This window comes from Lonchura striata, chromosome 1 (assembly GCF_046129695.1).
Source record: "Lonchura striata isolate bLonStr1 chromosome 1, bLonStr1.mat, whole genome shotgun sequence".
NCBI lineage: Eukaryota > Metazoa > Chordata > Aves > Passeriformes > Estrildidae > Lonchura > Lonchura striata.
Window position 1 is genome coordinate 96,410,638 of NC_134603.1, and position 25,969 is coordinate 96,436,606.

At 37.8% G+C, this 25,969-nt stretch overlaps 1 protein-coding gene across 1 annotated transcript; it reads left to right on the forward strand.

Annotated features, from left to right (window-relative positions):
- KDSR (3-ketodihydrosphingosine reductase) lies at positions 1-24,496 on the forward strand. The gene is made up of 10 exons (XM_021530557.3): positions 1-206; positions 6,953-7,042; positions 8,162-8,218; positions 13,027-13,092; positions 13,241-13,336; positions 14,310-14,501; positions 16,231-16,314; positions 18,633-18,716; positions 20,509-20,610; positions 20,975-24,496. Exons 1-10 carry the CDS (start codon positions 99-101, stop codon positions 21,092-21,094), a joined length of 999 nt encoding a protein of 332 aa, XP_021386232.1. The 5' UTR covers positions 1-98; the 3' UTR covers positions 21,095-24,496.
- Positions 24,497-25,969: the final 1,473 nt, after the last annotated feature.

Below are 25,969 nucleotides of genomic sequence, written 5' to 3' on the forward strand. Positions count from 1 at the left end.
GGACGGGCGGCCCCGCCACCCCCGCGCCGCGACACCCGCCCGAGGGGCTCGGCACCCCGCTCGCCCGCCGCCTCTCCTCCGCCGGCGCAGCCCAAGCCATGCTGCTCCTGGCCGCCGCCTTCATCGTGGCCTTCGTCCTCCTCCTCTACATGGTGTCGCCGCTTATCAGCCCCAAGTCCCTGAAGCTGCCCGGCGCGCACGTCGTGGTGAGTGCGGCGCCGCCCCGGGGGTCCCGCGGCCGGCCCGCTCCGCCGCGGGAGGAGGCAGCGGGCGGGCGCTGCCGCTCGGCCTCGGCGCCGGGATGGCTCCCGAGCCGCCCGCCCTGCGCCGGGAAAGGGAAGGAAGGAGGCAAGGGAGCCGCTTTCTCCGAGGTGGGGGCGCGGCTGGGCCCCCGGGCTGGGGCAGTGTCCCGCCGGCAGCCGGGGCATGGCTGCGGGAATGCCGCGGCGGGAGCGGGGAAGGGAGCTTTGGGGCGCCCGGAGCGGGGTGGCGGCCGGGCAGCGCCGGCCTTGGGAGTGCCCGCGGGTCCGGGAGGAATCGTGGAAAGCTGGCGGAGGCACCCCGAGCTACCAAAACACCGGGAGCCACAAGTCCCGGGTGATAAGGAAATTACTTGTCCCGATGGCTCTGACAACCGCTGCGTGTCCCGGTTGGCTTAAGGCGATGGTCTGAGTCACCATCTTCCAATCTCAGCGCTGGCTTTTTGAGACATTCCTTTTGTACTCTCCAAGCCTCGAGTTTTCTTTTCTGTTAGCATCTCTCGGGGTAGTGACGTGGTGTGTGTACACACGCATAAACCAAAGGCCAAATCTATTATCTCCTTGGTCTAAAAACCAAGTCAGGTATGAGGAAATGGAAGAACTAATACAAAGGAAGTGGTCAGATGACACTTGGGCGCCCTTTCATCTTTAAGCACATAGATAGATATGGATGTCTTTGAGCAATATTTTGACAAGGTGGTAGAAGGAAGTCTTTGGAAGAGCATACTGTTGAAGGAGTCCATGAGTAGTACATCGCTGGAAGTCTTAGGAGCGTGTGGCTTGGGAAGAGGGGAACAGAAGATGAGGTCTTTTCAGGTGGCATCACAAAATAGGGATGTGGGCACATGACAGCAAATGAGTTAAGCAGTTCAAAAGATTCAGGATCCTAGAATTAGCTTTCTTAGTTTACCTCCAGATCTTCAGGGTATGTTTTGTGCAGAGAAGCTGCAGTTTACTGTTTAAATTTACTGTGAGTAGTTTTGGTTTGTTTTTTTCATTATTATATTTTGGAGTTCCTCTTTGGAGGATGTGGCTGTCCCCAGAATGATTAAGATATTTTGAAATTGTAACAGTGCTTCCCAGTTGCTTTATGCAGTAGGTGGTAACTTGGGTGCTGTAACTGGCTTTACAGCATCATATTCTGCGTGAGGTGTGTTCAAGGTTGCATTAAGGTTCTTAGGTTGTGGCTCTTTCCCTGCAGGACTAATGATTCTTGAGGCAAATGTGAAGGAAACTTACACACTTTCTGTGACTTTTGTGAAGAAATTGAATAGCAAACATAAAAAGTGAAATGGATTTTGGTTGGTTGGTTTTATTTATTTATATATGCAGTGATTACATGGAGTTTTGTTCATTCTGTATAGTGATTAAACTCTTTAAAAGCTACTGTACTGGCTCTTCCAATCAGAAGGGTTCATTTAAACAAATTCACATTGAAAATGCTGGTTTTGTTGGAGAAGCCTCCCTGTAACCATTGCTGCTAACTAGCAGTTTAAGGTCAATTTGGTAGTACTAGAAGTCTGAAAAACAGTATTCCTGCGAGTCCTGTAAAATTAGGAGTTCAATGGGAAAACTAACTATATGAATATATTGATGAAGAAAAAGGCTGTAAGATACATCCAACTTGATGATACAAATCATCAAATAGGCAAACAGTTTTATTGATGTCACTGCTTGTAGAACTGCTGTTGGTTTGAAGATCACTAGTTCTTAGATGTGTAGATGCTGTTAATAATGCTGGACACTTGTACTTGTGGATTTCAGATTCCCTAATGTCATGCATAAGGAAGAGTATTGGACGATGGTAATGTAAATCGGAAATACTATTCAAGAAGACTTCCCATGTTGTGTGTGTAAAGTGAATTCTTTAACCATATGGTGGGAGTGAACATTCTTTGCTACTGAAATGGCTGAGAAACTTCATGAAAATATTTAAGGACCGTAACATTATGTAAGGGTTTCTTTGAAGTCTTCTCACAGAAAAAGATCAAAATCTGTTCAAGTATCAGGCCTTAGTTAAACCCACTATCGAAATAAATAAAAGAATAATGGCTCGCAAATTGTGTACGCAGCTAGTTGAGACCTTTCAAGAGGGCAAGTGATTGTCATTGCACACTATAACTTTTCAAAATACACCTGAATAAATTGCTTTACTGAAGCAGAAAAAGTCAGTCTTCCCTAGAAACATTTTCTTTCTAGGGGTCTGTTGAAAGTATAATGAAATGTGTTACATTTCTGAAGGAAGGTCACTGGGCAATTTCAGAGGCTGTTACATACCTGTTATTTTCAACTTAAGTCAGCATTCTTTTCATTTTAAATCCTTCAGAAAAATTATTTCTCTTTACTTCTAGTAATTATGGTTAGGAGATGTCTGAGTAACTTATTCTGGCTGCCATTTGGGATAGGAATTTGAAGCAGAAATTTGAGGGGTTTTTTTCTTTTTCCTCTCCCACAGTCATTTGCGCGTTTGCATGATGGAAGCCCTTGCTATGTTAGGTGAGACATGGTTTCTGGAGAAATCATAGAATTATAAGAGTCCCTTTTTCTTTGAAAAGGAGTGCTCTTCAGAGTGAGAGTCTAGAGAACTCCAAATTACTCATCATCTAATCTTGTGGGCTCCTCACCCCCTCTCCCCCACACCCTATCCTTATCTGCTATGTATTTTCTTTACTCCATTATATGATAAGGGCCTTCTCTGCTCTTAAGCATTAGGTTTAGCTTATTTTAAACAAAATGCTTTTTAGATGCTTAATACTTTTTGATTTCTTGCATAACTAGTAAAACATTCTCAAAGAAAGGGTGTAAAAGTTTTTTTTGTGCTGTAGAGATGCAATTTAATGTGCTAAACTTCTTTGTGCTTTGTGATTCAGAAGGTAGTTTAATACATTTCTTATTTTGCCATTGGCTTTATCTCTCTCCTTTGGTCTCAGGCTACAAACTAGTACATGTCACGGATTCTGTGAGAATAAGCTAGTATTTTGGTAACTGGCTGTAAAAGTAGACAGGAATATGAAAATAAGCTAAGGCAGTCACCATTGCTGCATTTTCATTAAGCTTGTTCAGACCATATTTAATTGCCCTTTGTCAGGGATGTTACACCTGCTCTCTGTACATGTTCTCTGTTAAGTTTCTCCACAAAAATTCTTGAGTGATGTGTAAAAATTCCGTGTTGAAATATGAATGTTGATCTTCTCCCCTTGTTTCAGCCTTAATCTTTCTAAAACCAAGTTGAATTTCTGAGAAGAGCCCAAACCCCTGAGGTCACAGTGTTATGAATGCAGTTATCAAAGTCCAGATTAGCGATGGCAGGAAATGGAAAGACATTACTTGCTCGGGACTGTCTCCCCTTTAGTTGGACAAGGGCCCTTTTTCATGTGGATGTAGTTCAGGATGATCGTGCCGAACCCTTCTGTACATGGGTCATCTCTAGTCCAGTAATTTCCTCACTTCTGTGCGGAGCCCAGCCTGGTAGCTGTGGTCAGCTTTAAGGAAGGCCCATCTTGGTGTCTCAGCACTGTCGTTCCTGTGTTGGGAGTGATAAGATCTGTGGTTTGGACACATCCGAGTGGCTCAACAAGAGGTCATTTTGAGTCTAGTCAGGCGTGCTAACCACTTAGAGCAGATTGAAGACACGTTCTGTTTCAGTAGAACCTTCTATCAGTCTAAAAACATGAAGACAGCTTGCATCCAGTTCTGAGTGAAAATTATTAAATTCTACTGGAGATGCCATATCAAGTCTTGATCATTCCTGATGACAGTTCAGTTAATTTGGATTTGGACTGTCGCATCAAATGAAATTAATTACCTGTATCTCAAATTTGAAGATCTAATAGATCAATTCTCTGTATCTCACACCACTGTTTCCATTTAAAAGAGGGAAATAAATCCTGAGACTTAAAATTTTAACTCTATTTTCAAGGATCATAGCTCAACAAGTTGGAGCCAGGCACTTTTTGGCATACCTAGTTTGGTACCTGTTGTTTTTAAACATAGAAACAGCTCAGTAATGCTGCTCAAGTGCTGCATTCTGAAGATCTGAATTAATACTAAGTTTTAATTGTGCCTTCTTGTCAAAATACTAATCTGTGATTTGACTTGCAGCAGCCAGATTTTTATTTTTGGTAACTCCTCTGAGGCTGAGTTACAGTAAAATTTAAAAATGGGATTAGTGGAAATTCAAATATCCAAAATTAATGAAATGCAGTAGCAGTGTAGCACCATTGGCCCGCAAGGGTAAGTCATTGTAATAATGTTGTCTTTAACAGAGCAGGTGTGTGCTCTTCTGTTAGTTCTGAGCATGTGTTAGGAGCTTACATAACTAACAGACCTCAAAAATTTGCTTAGGTTAACTTCATTTTAGCACAAAGCAAACTTTTCACTGGTGTTGGGGATTTTTTTTTGCTATTACATTAACACTTACAGTGAATGCTCCTTAAAGATGTATTAGTAACAACCTCCCATGTGCTTGTAGCAGCCTCCCACCTAAATGCTAAAGTTCCCAGCTAATTGATATTGCACTTTATCATTGGCCAATCTGACATGAGCTCTGTCCAGTGTTCTTGGTTGTGACTGTAAATAGAAACTTCCTCTTTCTGTTCTTGCATGACTTCAGACATTTTCTTTCCGACGTGAACATTAGCGCTGTTTGACAAGCTGGAGGCTTGGTGCCAGTACCGTCACCTGCAGAGAGTTCCTCAAGCACTGGTGTAGTTGATCCATTCCTGATAGTTGCCAGTTCGTGCTGGTTAGTCAGCTGTCTCACCAAAAATTGGAATTGGAGCAGTCTTCCATGCCCATTGATTTGTGCTGGTGTACCTGCTGCTGATCTGTAGAAGCATCTCACACATAATGTGGGTCTGAGGGCTGCCTGAATGTATCAAACTATTTTAACCTTTTCAGATATGTATTGAAATATTGCAATCTGCTTTAAGAATTTCAGTGTATTTGTTGCTTCTTTCCATAATGAATCATTAAATTAGTTCTGTGGTTCTGCTAAAGTCACAAATCAATTATTGACACTCGCACTCTTATGGACTTACTTATTCTGAAAGCTGTCATTGTTGGTTCATAATACTACAGATATGGTTTTGCATTTCCAGAACAGGATACACATCTTGGAGTTAACCTCAAAGGTTTGGGTAGTGCGAAGCTGATCTTGCAGTCAGAAGTTAATCTGCAGCAGTTTTCTCTAATAACAGAGGAAGCCTTAAGTGCCAGAATTAATCTTTGTGAGTACTGTGCCCATTTACGGCTCAAGATGAACCAATCAGGAGCTGTGGATTGTATCGTAAAACTTTGCTGGGATTATTTTATTTGCACTAAGGTGTTTTTGAAGGCTAGTGGTAAAATACTCAAATGAAAGAAGAGTTTAGTGACTCATGGGAATGTACTTCTGACTCTTCTGACTTTACTGCCTCCAGGAATGGAAAGAATTTTGAGGATAATGCATCTCTGAAAACAAAACTGAGACATTGCCTATTGAGGAGACAACACAAGGCTTTTGATAGGATGTGTAGTTAGAGATTGGGATCTTCACTGGTACACTAATTATTCTTAAAATGGAAGAGGTAACCTTTCACTGGAGTCTTTGGAAAGGTTTTGACAGAGAGCAAAAGGTGCTGATTTCTGAAGAAATCTGAATTTAATCTTCTTCCTGTTCTTCTGAACTCATTTCATCTATGTGTTTTTCTTTAAAATAACTGCTTCTAGGTATTTTGTTCCAGTGTTTTCCCAATATGAGTTTTAATATGCTGTTTAAGGAAAATTCAAATAACTTGGGCATACAAGAAAGATACCAGTGTCTTAGAAGTAAAGACACATGCAGACTGAGACTGATCCAAGTCACCTAAAGATGTCAGGCAGACATTTTTATTTTAGTCAAAAAGAGAGGTCAGGATTGTCACCTACATCTTGTTCCACAGGCAGTTCATAAGTAGGTTTATTGAGGGTAGTGAGAGGTGGTAAGGTGACTTCATCTATATGTTGGTATGATTTGATAGGGTACATTCCTGCAGCATATGATGCAGGACTGTAGCCATCAACCTATATTTGTCTAATATTAATGAAATACTAACTTCCTGTTTGTGTATAAGGCTATCCAGGTGTTACAGCTTGGAGGAAGAAGAAAAGGTTATGGAAGTTTAGATGTTGGCATCCCCACTAAATTGAAATAGCAGGATGGAATGGGGGCAGTTCAAGGTTCTGACTTGAACTGAAAAAAACACACTACAAAGGGCCAACTGTTGAATGAATGGGATTTTTCCTTTAATAAGAAAGAAGGTGTTTTCTGTTTATGTTTACATTATGACATCTTCCGAAAACAATCTGCAATACCTGATTTTACAAGTTGTTTCTACTGTGGCCACTATCATGACATTCACAATGATTTCAAACTTCTAACAACATGCTTTTAGAAATAACCTATGGAGCATATGAGCAACCACATGGCAGTGGTCTAAGTGTGCCTGACAACAGAAATGGCCAAAAATTACCACTGAGGTAGAACTGGTTTTAGGGTAGAAGCAAAAGCTCATTGATCTATTCAGATCTTAGTGCATCTTCTGTATTTATGTCTCATTGGGCGATACTTTAACCTCAGTATGTTTTTATAATTTTCATGTGATTTGACTCATGCATATGTGAGAAGGGATGAGAATAGTGTACTAACACTGGTATTTTCAAACAACTTTTAGGTAACTGGAGGCTCCAGTGGAATTGGAAAATGTATTGCTATTGAATGCTATAAGCAAGGTGCTTTCATAACACTGATTGCAAGGGATGAGGTGAGTGTACATGTCATTTTACTGGCTAAACTGTTCACAAAATCTGTATAGGTGGGGAATAATTTTGGAATTGGTGATTATTCATACTTCTTCAGTGTATATTTTAAGGGGACCCTAAGCATTCCAGATTAATGCATTTGAATAGCAGAGGTGGTTGCCTTTTTAAGAAGCATAGCCCAAGATTGAATTCGTGATTAGCTTGCCTTAAAACTTTGCCAGTGCTATTGCTTTTGTTATTGGCATTTGTTATATCATTGTATAGATTTGTGCCAGAGCACAAAATCAGAAAACCCCTATATTGGTTAAACCTGTGGAATTTCCCTACAGTAAGTAACATGTGGGAGTTTAATCATCTCTAAAATTCACAAACTGTACTGATGTCTAATCAGCATTATATCATATTTTTTACTAGTGGAAAACTCTTAATCAAGACAGCTTTGGAAGAAAAAGCATTGCTTTGTTGGGTTTTTGGTTTTGTTTGTGGGTTTTTTGGGTTATTTTTTTTGGTTGTTGCTTTTTTTAAAAATAAGAGGTATTCAGAATTTAGTTGAAGTTACTCTGTTTTCATGACAGGTTGTTGTTTTATTTGTTGTAAAAAACCTAATTATTCTGGAAACAAAAGCACTTAATTTTTGGGGGCACTCAGTCCCAGCTGATTTGATAATTTATTTACACTTGAGGACTTAGATGATACAACCTTGAATGTAGTCAGAATTAAGCGAATTTTTCTTGAAAGGATTATTACACTTTGAATTTACCAGATTTTCATGCCAGTGATTATTCTGCAGGAATGTTTATGTAATATCACATAAATATAAAATAGAGCCAAAATAAAGGAGAAGAATCAATACCTACAGTGTTAGGTGCTCTCTGTAGCATAAAACAAAATCATTAAATCTGTGGAAGTCATTATTGGCTTTAGAACAGAAAGTGAAAAACAGAGTTCTTGATAAATTTCTTGTTTTCATAGCTTTGTAAGTCTTCAAAATGATTACAGTAAAATGCTGTAACTATTCAAGGATAACTTGGGGGGGGCTTTAGGGTTTAAGCCTTATTGAAGTACTGAGGACTAATACTGCTCTCAGAACTATGTTACAGTTGTCTTTGTGTCCATTTCAGAATAAGCTGTTGCAGACGAAGAAGGAAATAGAAAAGTACTCTGTTAATGACAAGCAGGTAAGGTCGATGCCAAGAGGGGCTGTTGTGTGCTTTGTTTAAGACAGTGACTACAACACAGTTCACTGGTCCTGTATTTAAAACAAAGCTGTTTGGCAAAACTGAGTGAGGACTCAGTATTTGGATTCAGGAATACCAGTCTGTTTACATTAGATGTTCTGAGCTCTTGCTATATTTGATGTTGCCTAGCTAGTGCATTAGCCTGCTTTTCTTAGAAGGAGATGTCTTCATCTGTAGGTGTAGACTGCTTTTTTGGATAGCTGTAATTTACTGTCATTTGATGAGCATTTTATTCTTTCAAATGAAGTGGAAGAACCAAATTTTTTTTTTCCTCAAATACCATGTTTTTGCAATTCATAAATACAGCATCTATCTTGGGAAGGAAGTTTAGTTGCTTGTTCCCAGGTTTATTTCACTATGTTATACTTTTGTTCCTTTTCCTGTCTAATTACTGTACCAGTTACACAAATTAAATTTGTGAAGTTCAGAGACTTCTAAACACAGAAGCTGCTTTGCTGAATAGATAATGCACTCATGCATGAAGGCAATGGTTTAGAGTTTGCAGAAGTACTAGCTTGGAATAGCTAAGCTTGCTGTGTGAGGTGAAATAGTAAAACAATTTTTTTCTTACTAGTAATAATGAAGAGGAGATGGGAAATAGTACTGAAACTGTTAACATATTTGATTTCTTGTGCTCAGAACTTTGCTGATCATAAAATTAACTTAGTAATTAAGTTCATTTCATGATGACAAATAAAAGTAATTTGTCCATAATTTTTAGGGGGCCCTCAGTCCCAGCTGATTTGATAATTTACTTACACTTGAGAACTTACTTTGAAGTTCTCAAGAACTTTAGAGATTTAAATTGATAAAGTAGATATTCTGTTTAAAAGAAGCAATGAAAAAAAGCTGAATATTTGCAGGCAAAAATGCTAGTATAGTAGCTGATACAAAAATTTTTAATACCTCTATTTATAAGATAAGATTCTGTCTTTGCTCTCTTAAATGTTTGTCAAATGGCTGAAGCTGTTTGTTTTTGGTTTTTTTTTCTGTGCATGCTGCCTTACTCAGATCAACTTTGTTTGAAAATCTTAAACCATTTGAGGTGAGGAGAAGCTGTATTTTGCCCATTAAAAAAAAAATCCTGATAACCATTTTCTTTTAGCTTCTCTAGCAGTTTCCCAAGCTTAGCATTGCAGTTAATCTCTTGTCAAACACTGTGTCAAGATGTTTTTGTTAAAATCTGTCCTAGCTTGGTAGGTGCTGACTTCTAAAAGTCTATTATTTGGTGCTAGTACCTAGGAGGTTCAATGAAAATATCCAAAAGCATCTTCAAGGCTGAGCTAGCTCCAGTGTGGACTGACTAGGAGTTTTTTTGCAGAATCAATTTCAGGCTTGCAGCCAGGTGAAGCAATTGGCAGCAGAGGTGGTGGGCAGGCTGGCCCCTCTGTAGCTGTTGGTGGGTTGCGGATGTGGTCTCAGGGAAGCCTGACTGATCCAAATGGAAAAAACAGAACTGGAGAAGGCAGGGAGTCTGGGACAGAGCTGGTGCTGGAGCAACAGATCAAGAGCTCTAAAGTGACAGTAGAGGAACAGAGAAGATGTACACAAGGATTACTTTCAGGTTGTAGAAAAAGGTGATGCCTGGTATAGGTGACATACACTGACTGTTACCTTTAGTAGATCACAGAATCGTGGAATGGTTTGGGCTGAAAGGCGCTCTGAAGATTGTCTCATTCCAATTCCCCTGCTCTTGGGAGGGACACTTTCCATTAGACCAAATTGCTCAGAGCCCCATCCAACCTGGTCCTGAACACTTCAAGGGATGGGGCATCCACAACTTCTCTGGGCAACCTGTGCCAGTGTGTCCCAGTAAAGAATTTCTACCTAATATCTAATCTAAACCTACTGTCTTTCAGTTTTAAGCCATTTCCCCTTGTCCTATCATCACATGCCCCTCTTCAGCTTTCTTGCAGGCCCCCTTTAGATACTGAAAGGCAGCTGTAAGGTTTGCCTGAAGCCTCTTCCATGTTACACAACCCTTCTCTAAGCCCTTTTCCTAAGAGGGATGCTCCAGCCCTCTGGTCATTTCTGTGGCCTCCAACAGGTCCATGTGCTTCCTGAGGCTCCAGAGCTGGATGCAGTGTTCCAGGTGGAACAGAGCAGAGGGGCACAATCCCCTCCCTGGCCCTGCTGCCCATGCTGCTTTGGATGCAGCCCAGGACATGTTTGGCTTTCTGGGCTGTGAGTGCCCATGGCTGGGTCATGTCCAGCCGCTCATCCACCAGCACCCCAAGCCTTTCTCGTCAGGGCTGCTCTCAGTCTGTCTCAATCAGTTCATCTCCCAACCTGCATCAATGGCAGGGGGGGATTTGCCCCAATCTAGGTGCAGTCCTTGTACCTGGTCATGTTGAACTTCATGAGATTCCCAAGAGCCCACTTCTCGAGCTTTTTGAGGTTCCTCTGGATGGCATCTTGTCTTTCGTCTGTGTCAGTTGCACCACCAAGCTTGGTGTCATCTGCAAGCTTCCTGCAGAGCTCATTGTCTGTGTCATTGAAGACACTGAATGGTCCCATGTCAAGAGGCAGAGATCCTCAGGAAAGAATACTGTTCTTGGGCATGTGCTGTCACTGTTCAGCTCTTGGACACATACTTGAAACCAAGCATTGATAACCAGATTCTGGTGTATCTGTACCTTTAATGTTTCAGCTTTCCTTGGGATTTAGAGTGCTGATGGTGCAACCTCTATGGATGTAGGTGTGGACTGTGGCAAAATCCTTACCCTTTGAGTTTTTTCCCAGTATTTTTAAAATCCTTTTTCTAATCTAGAATAGTCTCACTTACTTTACTGAGGGTTGAGTTTATCTTTTACTGGGGAAAGCTTTATTAATGATCTAATACCATGCAATATTTAGAACAAAATATAAAGAGCAGGGCTGGGTATAAGACAACTTTTAGTGTCCTAGATGTGGATCTGTGGTCCATATTTTGGAGTACAGGTAATTAGTATATGGTAGCAGAAAGAATGTGTTATAATAGAAGCAAAGATGTGGATTGTAGAGCATGATAGTAGTCAGTAAAAGCTGTGGTAGTTCCTGAGTGTGTTGCTCACAGTGTAACTAATCTATGCAATCTGTTAAATTAACAAATTGCTCCAATTTTTATAGAGAACCATGATATCCAAATGATAATTCAATGTTGTTTGCATTCAGCTGCTGTTCTGTTCTTAAACTTAGGGAAAAGATATATGTTTCCAAAGTGTAATAAATGCCTTAAGGGGATTCCTGCCAATAACTTGTGCCACAAGTTTACTCTGCTGTCCAACTGCACACAATGCTGGGAGGCAGGAATAGCCAACCTGCTGTACAGGAATGGCAGGCAGATTCTGTTTATGCAGCTAAGAAGTGTCACAGTCTGACCAGGGGCAGGACTGACGAATCGCTGGCTGCCAAAGCAGTTAGTGACACTGACACTGTGGTGAGCTTTTGTGTGTGTGTGTTTGCCCATGTGCTCCATGGTAAGTGGTCATGAGCATACTTATTACCAGCTACTGGTAATAAGTGACTGGTAATCTCTGACTTTTAACTGACCAAAGTAACAGAAAGAATAGAAGTTGGAATAAGAATACTGGAATCCCTCCTATTATTGCAATAGGAGATGGCTTTTCTGTTCAAGATGAGGAATTGCCCCAGAGCTCTGTTGATGGCTTAGCAGAGAGAGTAGCTTATTTTTCAGTACCTGGTGTTTGCAGCAGTCTTACAGTTTGGAAGTAGTAACCCAAAAGAAGCACTGCTTTCTTTGGCCAGAAGTTGATTTGAAGATGTTTGAAAACCTAGATTCTGAGACCATCTTGCTGAAAGTAGTCAGTAACTTTCAAGGAAAACAGGACCTAACTTTTAGTTGCAAAAAATCCATATCAGTATAATCTATTTTCCTTCATCCTTCCTGCCCACCCTTCTCCTCTGCTTCTTTCTTCCCTGGTTATTTTAATTTTTCTGTGTCTTTCAAACTAAACCCCTTAATGTCTGATACTCAGACAAGATGTAAATATGTACACATGCCTTCACTTTTTTAGATATTTATGACACTTTGCAATGAGTCAGTTACTCATAGAATTTTTATTTTCATTTTGTCCCAATTAAATATTATGCAACTAGGTTTACTACTATTCTTAAAAAAAACCCCATGAAATAAGGAGGTATTGTGCATTTTGAGTACTAAAATTAGCAGGGTTTTAACACTTGCTTTCTAAATTTTGGAACAGATTTTTTTTGCAGTGCTGGTGCTGCTGTTTCAGCAACTAACACTGCAACCATGCTTTGCTATGAGGTGGAAAAAAACATTTTTTCTTTAAAGATGAGCCTAAGCCATACAAGTGGTTTGACTTAGGTTTAGCTGTTGGAAATTAAACATATCACTAGGGAATTTTGATTGTCTTAGTTAAAATAGCTTTTACTAACTTCACGTAAATAACTTGGTCAATAGTTACTGTGTCTTAGTACAGTAAATTAGAAATTGTACTTTGCACATGAGTCAATGCTTTGAAGATCATGAGGTGCTTATTTGTTTTTAATGCAATCTTTATTTATACTAGAACCTGTCTGTGACAGGGAGGAGCTTGGAGGTAGCAGAAACTGTTTTCTCCAATGTGCTAGAAGGCAGAATATCTTGTCTAAAAGGCTTTTTTTTTTTTTTTTTTTGTGTGGAAAAGATATGACATTGGGCTTGTTTCATTTTGAAAGGCTCTAAGTCAGCAATTACTGGACTTATTGTGTTGTGAAAAAGTGCTTTCACTTTCCTTTTCTAGGTTGTACTCTGTATTTCTGTTGATGTGTCTAAAGACTACGAACAGGTGGAGAATGTTCTAAAACAGGTGAGAAAATAACTGATTCACCTATATATCTTAAGAAACTTATCCCTGTGTGTTTTATTTCTGTTGGAAATAGTTTCTTACTTGGTACAGTGATATAGGAAGGTTTTTCCTCATAAAAATATATATTAACTTCTGTCACCTCTTCCAGGCTCAGGAGAAGTTGGGGCCAGTTGACATGCTTGTAAACTGTGCAGGAACATCAGTTACAGGAAAATTTGAGGATATCGAAGTGAATTCTTTTGAAGTGAGTGAGCATACTTTTTCATTTTATCATATTATAATTTCTTATTTAACCATTCTAACAATTAGATTGCATTCCCATGTCTGCAGACTTGAACAGTGCTACACTTGACTTATGCTAGCTTGTGCAGAATCTCTTCAGATTTGCAAAGGTTGCCTCTAACTTCTCCCATAAGGATTTCACATATTTTAATTTTTTTTCTATTGAAGATTTTTAAAAAATATTTTAAACTGTTCAAGAAAAAATGCAGCTGTTTCGGTGTTCAGTTCTGAGATGCACAAATTGTTTCAGCTTGAGAAGCTTCTGCTTTGATGAAAAGACAAAAAAGCCACCCCAAAACACCTCTATTTTGGTTACTTTTTGCCCACAGCCCTCAGACTTCCATTAATCTACAGACAATGCTGAATCATTTGAAAATACTAAATGGACATAATTTTATAATAAATTTGAATAATCCATTTTATTGCTTGTGTAGGCTATCGGTTGTGTTTTATGTCTTGTAGAGAATGAAATTAAAGACTTCCCTTTATCCTGGCAAAGAATAAAATCTCTGAAATGTGTAAATACATAGCATTTTTCCTGTTTCCTGTTTTAGAAAGCTCTTTAAACTTTCAGTATGTTTTCATCCGTCATGCATAAATGGATTGCTTCCTGGAGGCTGTTCAGGTTAGATTTTCCCTGAAATATTGTTCTTTTTCCTTCAAGGCCATATGGTTCACAGTGTTATCAGTATCCTGGATGCTATTAAGACTTCCAGGCTTTCTTTTGGCGTGGAGTGAGATTTTTAGCTATAAAACAGTTTATGAAGCTGTAGAATAGAAAACAGTTGTTTCTTTTGCCAGAAAAGATCTGGTGAACTTGATTGTTAAAGCAGACTGAAGTAGTTTTTTGGTTTTTTTTTGATAAATAAGACCAAACAGCTGAAGAATTCTGGATCTGAGGCTCAAATACTCCAATATTCATATTGTTTGTACAGAGATTAATGGCAGTCAATTACCTGGGCAGTGTTTACCCAAGCCGAGCAGTAATTGCTACCATGAAGGAACGCAGAATGGGAAGGATTGTCTTTGTATCATCTCAGGCTGGGCAGTTAGGCCTGTTTGGATATACAGCTTATTCCCCCACGAAATTTGCTCTTCGAGGGTTGGCTGAAGCCCTGCAAATGGAGGTATGTGTGCAATTATTTTAAGTCATTTTGGTTATAAACAATTTTGTGTTGACTGTTCTGTTTAGCACCGGACATTTTCATTTAAATAGGGTTAGGGGGGTTTGTATTGTGCAGCTTTGCTAATGTCTTTTTGTTATTTGACTTCATTTGGCAATACCAGTTTGGCAGCAGTACAATCCTATTGCTCTGCATGGGTTGCAGAAATTAACCTGATTTCAGTTGCATAAGAGGGAATAGATTGAGTCTGTTCCTAAAACTGAGTATGACCACATGTGCAGATGTTTTTTTAATTTTTATTTTAATTAAAAGGACTAGGTTTTTAAGACTTTTGATTAAAAGCCTTCTTCAAGGTTCTAAGTGCAAAATGGTACTGAAGATATCACATGGATGCATGAGATGACCAGTTTGTTTGAGTGTCCATGGTAAGTGGTATGTGAACTATATGAAACTGTAAAACTCCTAAGCTAGAATTTGAGAATTGTCCACCAAAACAAAAATTGGGTTTGCAGTCACTCATCCTTCTATATTTTGATATATATGAGCTTTTTATCCTGCAGTGATCTAAGCTTATGTTTAAGACCAAAATGATACAAACACTGTTTCCATTGTTCAGTGGAACAGGGTGGGTAAGTACATTGTAGTAAGAGATATGAAACTGGTTTGAAGATTACTTTTGTCATTTTCCTGTCAAGAATAGATATTTGAGTAATTACATGTTTATATATAAAATGCCTTTGTTTGGTTTCAGACCCTTGCATAGTCCCTGTCATATGCCTAGATCAGGATAATAATGTGGGGTAAAACTGCCTCTAATCACTTCTGGTGTGCCAAATAGAACAGTGTGATTGCAGGGTCTTTCTTCAGACTGGTGACACATACTTTTGTGTAGACTGAATTATTCAAGACTAAAAATAGGGTGTTTATGGGTGTGTGGTGTGGTATTTCAGGAATTGCTTTCAATATAGATGTTTCATAATATAAATAAAAATGCTCAGTGTTTTACAACATTTTTCTTCATGGTAGCCCTCTGAATATTTTCATTAAAAGTTTGTTTTTATTTGTATTGTGGTAGAGATTTACATTGTAGCAGTTTCAATAGGATTGCACTAAATAATGTAATTCTATGACATGTACATACAAATACATAAATAAACACAATCCTTGATGTAAGACTTTCCATTTTCCCTCACATTTTCAATTATTTTTTGTCTCCTTGGGCTTTGATCTCTTGGAAGTTTATGCCATGGGTTGAAAAGCCTTGAGACTTGAGTATACCTCTTAAAGACAACAAATTTGAATTTTACATTTTTGTTGTTTTTTTCCCCTCTGTGAAAGCCTTTTTGGCCTTGTGTTTATAAATGTTGGGTACTGGTATTTGACAGTGGTTTAGTCTTCTTTTAGAAATTGAAATTGGTAAAATTATAGACCCAAAGTATTTCAATATTCTTCCTAAGTATCTTGAAAACTACCAAGATTCATCAAAAAGTTTGCAAAGTTTTTAGGGGATTTTATTAGAAAAAGCACCACAACTGCCTTTTAAAAATCTTTGCTGTTTTGTTTCTCAGTTGACAAAGCTGCAAGTCTTGAAATTGCTGAGTACTTAAACCTAGAAGCAATTTGAATTGTTGCTTGCTGAACTTATTAATTACAAGAGAAAATGATGGAATTATAAGGGACATGTAAAAGCTGTCAGTATTAAGATAACACTTAATGCTTTTGTAAAACACAGGTAAAACCTTACAATGTCTACGTAACAGTGGCCTATCCTCCAGATACTGATACTCCTGGCTTTGCAGAAGAAAGTAAAACAAAGGTAAATTGTCCTTCAGTTTTTGAAATCAGTATTTTTAAAGCATATTAGGATTTTAAGAAGTACTCTTAAACACTTCAATTTTACCAGTTTTTAACTATTCAGAGTTATACAGCTTGTAGGATAACTTTGTGTAGTTTCCTGTTCTGTGGCTTTAATACTTGCCTTTAAGATCTGAAACATTCCAAAGTATTCTTGCATGCAATCAGAATATTGCTGTGGGGTGGTAAACTGTAAAGTCATTTGTTTTGATACTAAAGCTTAATTAACCAAAAAATAATATTCCCATTTTGCATCTTCGATAATGTGTGGCTGTTGTGATAGATGTGACAGATCGAAGTAAACATCAGTTCCTCCAGTGGAGCCTGCAACCAGATCATATTGTATGAATGCAAGTAATGACCCAGTTCAGTAATGGCTGTTCTCTAGTATTACAGTAGAAAGGAAACTCTCTGGCACTGTGTTCATAGTGGAAACGACAGTATCACTTTTCAAAAGGATGTGTCAGCAGCAGGAGGCCTTTTTCATTTGGGTTACCTTAAAAGTGAAAGTTTTGACCTTTAGTCACCTCTTGTCATTTGCCATGTCCATACATGTGAAGTATAATTCTAAAAATTACATTCAGGCCCCCTGTTTTCAGGTAACCAGAAAAAAAAAATCAACTTTTTTTTTATTTGCATACTGTGAACTAGAAATCTGGTATCTAAGGCTATCATCTTTTCAACATTCACCATCACGTACAATTGGAAATTGAGTTTGAATTACATTTTGTCTTTCACCCTTTGAATAGGAATCAGTAGGGATTGTATAACACAATTCTTACTTCATCATTTCTTGATACAGATATTCTGTATTAAATGTATACTCCCACACATCCGCATAAAGTGCCAGGATTAGACATCTGCAGATACTTGTATAACTTGCATATTCTCTAGGATTTTTAGCCTATTTCAGGCCACCAGCAGGCACCAGGAGAATGTACTGTTCATCTAAGATTTCTCTTTGAAAGAGATTCAGACAGATTTATCTTATTTGACAAAAAAATATTTTGTCTTTTAGGGGAGGATTCTGCTTTGTTTTAGCCTATATGACCTCTTTGGATGACTTGCTCCTAGCATGTTAGTGTACCTTAAATCTCTGCAATATTGGATTGCTCTGACATTTCAGATACTCATTTATTGTTTCTTTTATTTAATACTACTGAATTAATATTGATATTTAATACTATTTAGAACATATGCCTCCATCTTGCATCTCCTTATTTTTCTCTGTGGTTATTGAATATAGTAAAAGAAAATGTCAGGAGCTAGGATACAGCTTTCCTGTGTTTATTCAGTAAGCTTTTTTTTTTTTTCATTGAGGTAGCTGCATCACAAATGACAGCCGTGCCTTGGCCAGCTGAGTAGCCAGATCAAGCATTTAATGGCCGATTTCTGCCTGCCTTATTCCCAACATGTCATTAACTTTAGCTGTTGGTCCTGAACAGCTGCTATTTTCCCCCCAGATTTAGAGTATTTTAATTACTGCTGATATCACTGTATCTCATTCAGGTTTGTTTGATACTGACTAGTAAATTCAAAAGTAAATAAGGGGCTGTGAAATGGAGATCTGATTACATGAGCCATATCACTCTAGGAATGCACGTAGAAGGTTTTTTGTATGTGATTTGTACTGGCAAACCTTTAAAATACACATACTAAAAATAATAAAATTCAGTGAGCTTGGTTGAAAAATCAGAACTCATAATTCTACAAATATTGGGAAATAGGCCCTTTTCTATGAAATTTAATTACTGTAGTACTTTGAATTGATGATGAGAAATCTGTAGTTGCTCAACTTTTCCCTAGAAGTGCTTTTTAAAAAAATAATAATTCCAGAATTAAACTAGTCCCAATATTAGAGTAGGGCTGAAAAAAAACCCCAAGCTGTTTTATAGGATCTTAAAATATTCAGGCCTATCTTATACTGCATTTGTGGCAAAAAACATAAATTAATCATTATAAGTATTGAGGAAAAATAGTTAAAAGTGTTTTGATACCTTCTAGTGAAAATAAAATACTTGGGGGAAAAAAGCCTCATTTTCATTGTAGTAATAAACTATATACAAAAAAAGTACTACTCAAGGATAAGTTGTTATTTCCCTTTGTAAAATTGGACTATTATTTATAAATATGCTTATACCTTTGTTTAAATGGGTGTTTTAGGTGACACTTGCTAGCAGTGATGTCATCCGTGACAAAAGACCCCAACCCAAAATTTTACCATGTTTTTCTCTCCTGTGTGTTGTTAGTCAAACTTAAACTGGTGTTTTTCTATTAAAGCCCTTGGAGACGAAGCTAATTTCTGAAACTTCATCTGTTTGCCAAGCAGAACAAGTTGCCAGAGTTATAGTGAAAGATGCCATAGTAAGTAAATTGGTTTTTTGAGCATGTTCTGTGTTAAAGAGACTAGGACTGTGACTGTAAGATAATGGCTATGCTAAATGTAAAACTAATTAACACAAAACAGTTCTCTTAGGGTAGTTTGAACAAGAGCTGTTTTCTTTATTCTTCTTTTGCCACTGTGCCCACAAATGATTTTATACAGTCTCTCAGAAGTAAAAGGTATCTGAAGTTGTACAGACAGAATAAAAAGATGCATCAGTATGATGCAATGTCTCAAAGATGGATTATGACTGACTTGAAAGCACTAAACTGTTGACTTTTTGTATATCAAATACCATTTGTGTAACCTCAAAAGGTTGCTGTACTCTCATTTTTCTTGAAAATGAGTTCATATAAAAATAATTTTACAATAAAAGAAGGCAGTTGACCTTTTTTGGCTTTTAATATCTGAAGTATGTGATTTATGAGTGATTAAAACACATAAAATGCTGTTCTTAATTTATTGCCTTTCTGAGGATTTTTCTCCAATGTTTTTTGTGCTAAGGAATGCCTGCCTGCTTAATAAAGCACCTCAGAATAGAAACAAACATGAAATTTCATGATCATAAAGCACACTCATAGAATCCTAAAATCAGCAATTATTTTGCATTTCCAAATACTCTTGATCTTCAACATGGTTTACATCTACAGCAGGTGTTCAGTTGTGGAGTTTTTACAGTGTTTTCACAAATACAGCACATAAACACAAAATTATGTCCGATTTTGTTTTAAAAGTGATTATTACCTCAACAGAGTATTGTTCTCTGGTGATTAAGGAAAACTAATCTCCTCTCTCATCTTAAGCATCTGGTATATTTATACTATGCTTTCTACACTTTGGATCATATATTAGTTCAGACATGGTCTTTATGCACTCTGGCAATTAGCAGAGACATAGAAAACAAGAAAGTGTTTGTGTACTCTCAGGTGTGTGTTGGGAAATAAGCAGATCTAATAACCTCTACTGCTTTGCATAGTTTTACCCCTAACCCTGAATCAGGAACTCCACCTTTTCCTTTCACTTCCACATTCCACAGATTTAGTCCCACAGTGTTTCAGAAAGTCTGTGTTCTGGCATAAATTCAAATGAAAACAAATGAGAGAAGCTTGGGAGTAAGAGCTGTAGAACTGCAATTTTACTGTTAAGTAATTAAAGTTGTTTGGTGCTTGGGGTTTCTTCCTGGTGTCTTCTCCCCCCTTCTCTCTCCTTTGAATTGCTTAGCAAGCTGTGTCTTGCTGTTAAAAATCCTTGATGTAGGTGAAAGAGAACCTACTACCTAGCATTTGAAATACACCCCCTTGCAAATCTCATGTGATAAGAAAGCTAATTTTAACAAAAGGCAAGCTGTATTTGTCATACAATTACGGTTGTGGGTGGTGATCTGATAGAGTTAGAGTGCCATTCTGTTTCTAAAATACGCTTGTAGCTGTGAAGACTGTAGTGTATTTTCTACAGAAGTAAGCATGCCTCAAGAAGAAATTTACAGCCTTGATATCTTGTAAAAATTTGCAGTAATTTAGTACATTCTCTCTAAAGAGAAGTTAATTTCCTTTTCCATTTTTAAATTAATGCCTTTTGGAATGTTTCTGTACAGCCCAGAATATTTTGGAGTATTTTGCTTCTTAATTGTGGCAATATTTTTTTACAATTAAGTATTTGTTGTTAGTGATATCAGTTATCTGTGTCCATCAAGAGTAGCTGTTGAAATAAGACACATCATGATTTGCCACAACTGGGGAAATTACTTTTTGTTTTCTTAATCCTTCCATCCAGCAAGGGAATTTCAACAGCTCAGTTGGATCAGATGGTTACATGCTGTCAATATTGACAAGTGGAATGTCACCAGTCACTTCTATTACTGAAGGTCTTCAGCAGGTAGGATTTGGAAAGAACCTGTTGTCATAATTTCTGGTAGTTTAAAATAATATCAGAAAGTAGAACATGATGAAGAAATGGATTATCTTTCCATCCAAGGGGTGTTAATACTGTGGCACTTGAGTTTAGGAAACTGCAGTAGTATTTTCAAGCTGAAGCAGCAAGTTGGTGACAAAGCTGAGAGTGTTTGCTGCTACTCAGTCCTGAACTGCTGCATAGTTAGCTTGGTTTGGGAAGTTTGTTTTCTGAAGATTATATAACATGCCTACCTAGAACTTGGGTTTTTTTTTAAATTTTATGACTCAATAATACGGTGCAATCCGGGATCCAAAATGAATTGAAAGCTGTTTCTCTCTGTTTCCAGGTTGTTTGCATGGGCATTTTTCGCATCATTGGCCTATTTTACCTAGGAAGTTTTGACAGCATAGTTCGTCGCTGCATGATGCAAAGGGAAAAATCTGAAAGTGCAGATAAAACTGAGTAATCTTTACTTTGAGTGGAAAGAAGAATGTCAAGCGGTCCTGGACAGCTTGCTGCTTAAGTGGGACTCAGTTTTGCTCCTGAAGGATTTAGGCTGGAATACTTGCATGTGTGACAGAGGAGTCCCCTCAAAAGCTATGAAAGAAAAAACAAAAGTACAAATCCAGAAAATGCCAAACTATGCAAAAGTGTGAATGAGGATTAGATGCAATTTTTTTTGGTGATTTGAGTTGGAAAGAATTTGGAGAGCTCGTTAAGTGATCTGCAGAGTAGAATTTGAGAATGGACTATGTGTGGTAATTCTGGACAAATACTTAAGTTTTCTCACATTGGTGCTTATGGATGAAATAAGTACCAGGACAGACTGGGCTGAAGTAGATTGAAGTCCCCTGAACAAGTTGGTACCTTTTGCTAACATTTTGGGACTGCTTTTGATTTAAAATGTTAACGTCTCCTTTGGCCAATCTACAGATCCTTCTGTCAATGACAGCTTTCCTTATTCTGTCCAACATACGACTGTGGAAACCTGAAGATCACAAATATGTTTCTATAATCCAAGCTTTCTCAGTGTGGGAGTAATTAAAAAGTATGGTTTAATAGATGCATACTTTCTAAAGGGAGATGAAGAACCCGTTCCCACAGAGAAATCCTAGGAGATGTGATTGGGTCTGTAGCCCTTCTGGCCTTTGAAATATGTTGAGAACAACAACAACAAAAACAAATCAAACCAGTATCAAGTGTGTCAGTTATAACTCAGCATTTTAAGCCATTGAAACAACGTACAATTTTTACAGATATTTAATCTGCCAGTTTTTGATCTGGAAAGGAAAGTGGCTTAATGCTACTGTTATGCACATTAATTTCAAAGCTGCAAACAATGAGCCAAGCCAGTAGTTGATGATAGAATCAATTGTAATTAAAATGCCGGGCTCTTCCAGTAGCAGGAATGTAGCTTTTTAGGGCAGAGGGGTCAGGAGGGGAGAGAGATGTGTGTCAGACTTGCCTTCCACACTGCATTTTATCACTGCACAGAAAAGCTTTCACATGAGAAATTACATAAAATGCTGTCCTTATATGACCCACTTCTGATTTGTTTCATTTACGTTTTATGAAACAAGGCTGCTCAATAACTGCTTCAAAATACACAGAATCCAGTGGTTGTTTCTAATAAATCTTGTTTAACACTGAAAAAGCTTGATGCATAATAATGATGTTTTAAGGGTGCACAATGTATACAGTTTGTTTAATGGACCACTATAGTATAAGTGCCTTGTGAGCTGCTTTTTTTTTCAAAAGCTGCATATTTTATATTTGTTAGCACTGCTGTGTTTTCAATGTCATATTTCCATTTTCATTCAGTACTCTGAATCTAAAATTATGTGTAAAACTGGACACTTTCACTTCTTTGACAGTAATATTTAACAACCAAAATAGGCAAATTTGATTGCTATTGTTAAGAGAGAGATTCTCTATATCTATTTAAGAAGAGGTATTAAATTAAACTGAGATGAAAATTCTTAGGTGGTTAACTGGTAAACCTTAGAATGTAATTTATTGAGACTAATTTTTCCCCTCTCTGAATTAGGTTGATCACTTTTCAAATTTTCTTCACATAGACTAAACTTACTTTAATACCTGGTTATAAACATATTTTTATGGAGAGGATCACATTAGCGCTCTCATTTTAAGTGGTGAAAACTCATTAGATTGCAAATGTTGAGGTGCTGTTGAATTCTTCACAAAGCCTGTGTTTTAGGTCCTGCCTCCTGATTTTGTTTAGATATGTGAGGTTGTGCATGCCTATAATATAATACTAATTTTGAGAATATAGTGTATTCCTGCATTTTTAAACAGTTTGGCTTCAGTGAAAAGAAAAAATCTAGTGTGCATTTGTATTTCCTGTGCTGCTTAATGTGAATGACATAAAGGAGCATTTATCATACATCCATTGTCAACATTACTGTGTTTCTTAAAGCAACATAACAATGCTATTCATAGAATCATGGAGTGATCTGGGTTGAAAGAGACCTTAAAAATCGTCTTGTTCCAGCCCCCCTGCCATGAACAGGGACACCTTCTACTAGGCCAGGTTGCTCAGAGTTCCATTCAACCTGGCCTTGGAACACTTTCTCAGACCCTGTGATCTATGTTACTCTTGTTTTGATGCACACCAAATATTCTTTTGATCACTTGGAAAAGATGCCACAATGGGTGAATTGGTTGTGTTGTAGTTTGAAAGAAGTGCTTATTTAAGTGACTTGATACCAGCACAAGCTTGAAGGTCAGGACTTAAAACCAGTAAGCCTTTGGATACTTGAATTTTTTGGATCTTCAACTTGGAACGTTAAGGGTTTGCTTTTAAGAAAAATGACCCAGAAGATCAGAGCACACACAACACTGTGGCAGCTGGGCCTCTAAAGCTTTCAGGTTGGACATCTTGGATCACCACTCACCTTCCAGTCATAACTGATAGAATTCAGTGCAAGTATCTGGATAAGTAAAACTACCAGGTGAAAGTTACGGCCCTGATCTATAGACACTTCAGTTTTGCAGACCTGATTTTGCATAGTGTAAGTGGTTGTATTGACAGTGAAACTGTAGGTTGAACTGCCCAGCAGCTGTGGAGATTGGGACAAGGTATGTTTTCTAAGGAAGAAGAATAATCTTTTTCATTGTTCTAGTTTCTGCTGTTGCAAGTTAATGATGTTAGTTTTAGCTGATAAACTTCTCCACTGTTTTACTGTCAAAACAAGGTAAATTGTCAACTACAGCAACCTTTGGTGTAAATTTTGTTTTATTATGTACATTCTCTATCTACCAATGCATTCATTTTAAGGTCCAGTATAAAGTGAAGGAGATGCCTTGTAATCTTGTGGAAAAATGTTTAGCAGTTAAAAAACTTGCCAGTTTAAATGTTACAAAACCTCTGCATTGAAATGTTTTAGCAGTGTATTAGTTCCATGAAGATCTTCAAATAGGCTTTACTTTCTACTTACTGTCTAATTGTCAATAATTTAATCACTTGTGCCATATCAGTTGCTGTCTTGTCTCTTGTTTTCTTGGTCATCCTTTAAGATTCAATTTAGGCTTTGAGAGTCTTTCCTATTCCATGTAGTTTCTAGTGACTGTTTGCTTTATATACAGATTTATTATAATTTACTTCTAGTTTACTTCACCAAGTGTTCACGTGCAATTTAAATAGATCTAATATTTTAATAAGGAAAAAATATATAGGTGAATAAAGTTTATTTGCTGTGAAGAACTCTAGGCACTTTTAAATGGAAAAGATATATAGCATTATTTGTAAAAAGAAACTTTGTGCTTATTGCGACATCATTTTTTGTGCCAGAACTGTAAACTAGTTTTCATATTTTATATTTCTCAAAATAAATGGAGAATCAACAAAGCCTGTAACTTTTAACTTCTTTGAGAGGATAAAGAACAATGGATAATTTCATTTGCAGGGCTTTGGTGTGGTGGGATTTTTTGGTTTGGGTTTTTCTTCTTTTAAACCTGAGATTAGCTCAGCAAGAGTCTCTTAATTTTTAGCACAGCAGAAGGGGCAACATGTCCTTCCATTTGAGCAGCTTAGGGCAGAGGTAAAAAAGGATGTAAAAAATTTGACTGGGCATTGTCTGTAGACCCAGTATCCTCAAACTATAATGAAAGTGAGATTAAATTGACAAAACCTGCCTTTGTTGCTGGAAGTACTGCCAGTATGTAACCAGTGCTTGTGCACTCTGGAAGTGCTTGAGAATCCTGAGGAGCAAAGCGGTGCTCATTCTTCCTAGTGGAAAACAATGGAAGTAACAGTTAGGGCAGATGTCTTTCTGTACCAGCACTGATTATGCAGCTACGTAGAAAATCACTGTATTATGTTGGAGTTCTGTGGTAGGAAGGGCTTGAGTGTGTAGCTTGCCCCGAGCATAATAGTGAGGGAAAAACAGTGCCAAGATACTTATTCTCAAAGCAAATTCAAACTCTCAAATGTTCAATCTTTTAAAGAGACATTTGTATTAAATTATCAGAGAGACAAAATCAAAGATGGATTGAGGAAAGCATATGCTGTCTAAAATATGTTGCTGATGTTAATTTTTTATCCCCCAATATTCTAAGTTCTTAAATGGGAGAAGGCCATTTTGCAACTGGAGCTCCTGTTTTTTCCAGTTCAGTACAAGTAACAGGCCAAAGCAGATTGCTCCTCAATCTTTTTCATAATTTAGCCTTGTAAGTGAAATAAGATTATCTTGTAGTTCCATTTAATTGGGTTTTTTCCTGCACAACCAGTACCAGGCATGCTATGGAGTAGGTGTGTGCATGATTGTCTGTCAAAAGCTGCTACTATAAGCCTCATGAAGTAATTTCCTTGCCTCTGTCACTGGAGGGAGATTTCAAAAGGTGTCTGTCTTGCCATGCAAGATGAGAGCATCCTCTCTTTTACTACTTTCAACCTAAGTTGCTCTAAATTGGTGGGAAAGGCTGACCATGGGTGATGGGCTGCAGTGGGGGGAAATAATGCTAGTAAGCTTTTGGATGAAACTTGCAGGAATTGGGAAGTGCACGTTTTGTTGTTTTTTTTTTTTTAACCCAAAAGATGCATATCTAATTTTTGGAGGGGGGGTGAGGCAGAATCTAATTTGATGTGGGAGATTAATTTCACAGAATTGACTTGGAAGGTTTGGTGTTTGGGGAAACCTTGACGAATACAATACTAAGTCTTCTCTGTGGTAGACTACTGCCAATCCAGTCTGATTTTTTTTTTTTTTTTAAGTTGAAAACAAGTTTGTTTTCAGCTTGAAGGGGAATCCCCATGTTAATTTTAAACCTTTCCAGTTCTAACTCTGAAGTTGATTCTGTAGTCGGCTGCAAGAGCAATGTA

Excerpts from the sequence above, each read along its gene's own strand:
- KDSR (XM_021530557.3), top strand. The coding sequence starts at position 99 with ATGCTGCTCCTGGCCGCCGCCTTCATCGTGGCCTTCGTCCTCCTCCTC. Across the intron at positions 14,502-16,230 it reads CTGAAGCCCTGCAAATGGAG|GTAAAACCTTACAATGTCTA; the intron begins GTATGTGTGCAA and ends TGTAAAACACAG. Across the intron at positions 16,315-18,632 it reads CAGAAGAAAGTAAAACAAAG|CCCTTGGAGACGAAGCTAAT; the intron begins GTAAATTGTCCT and ends TTTCTATTAAAG.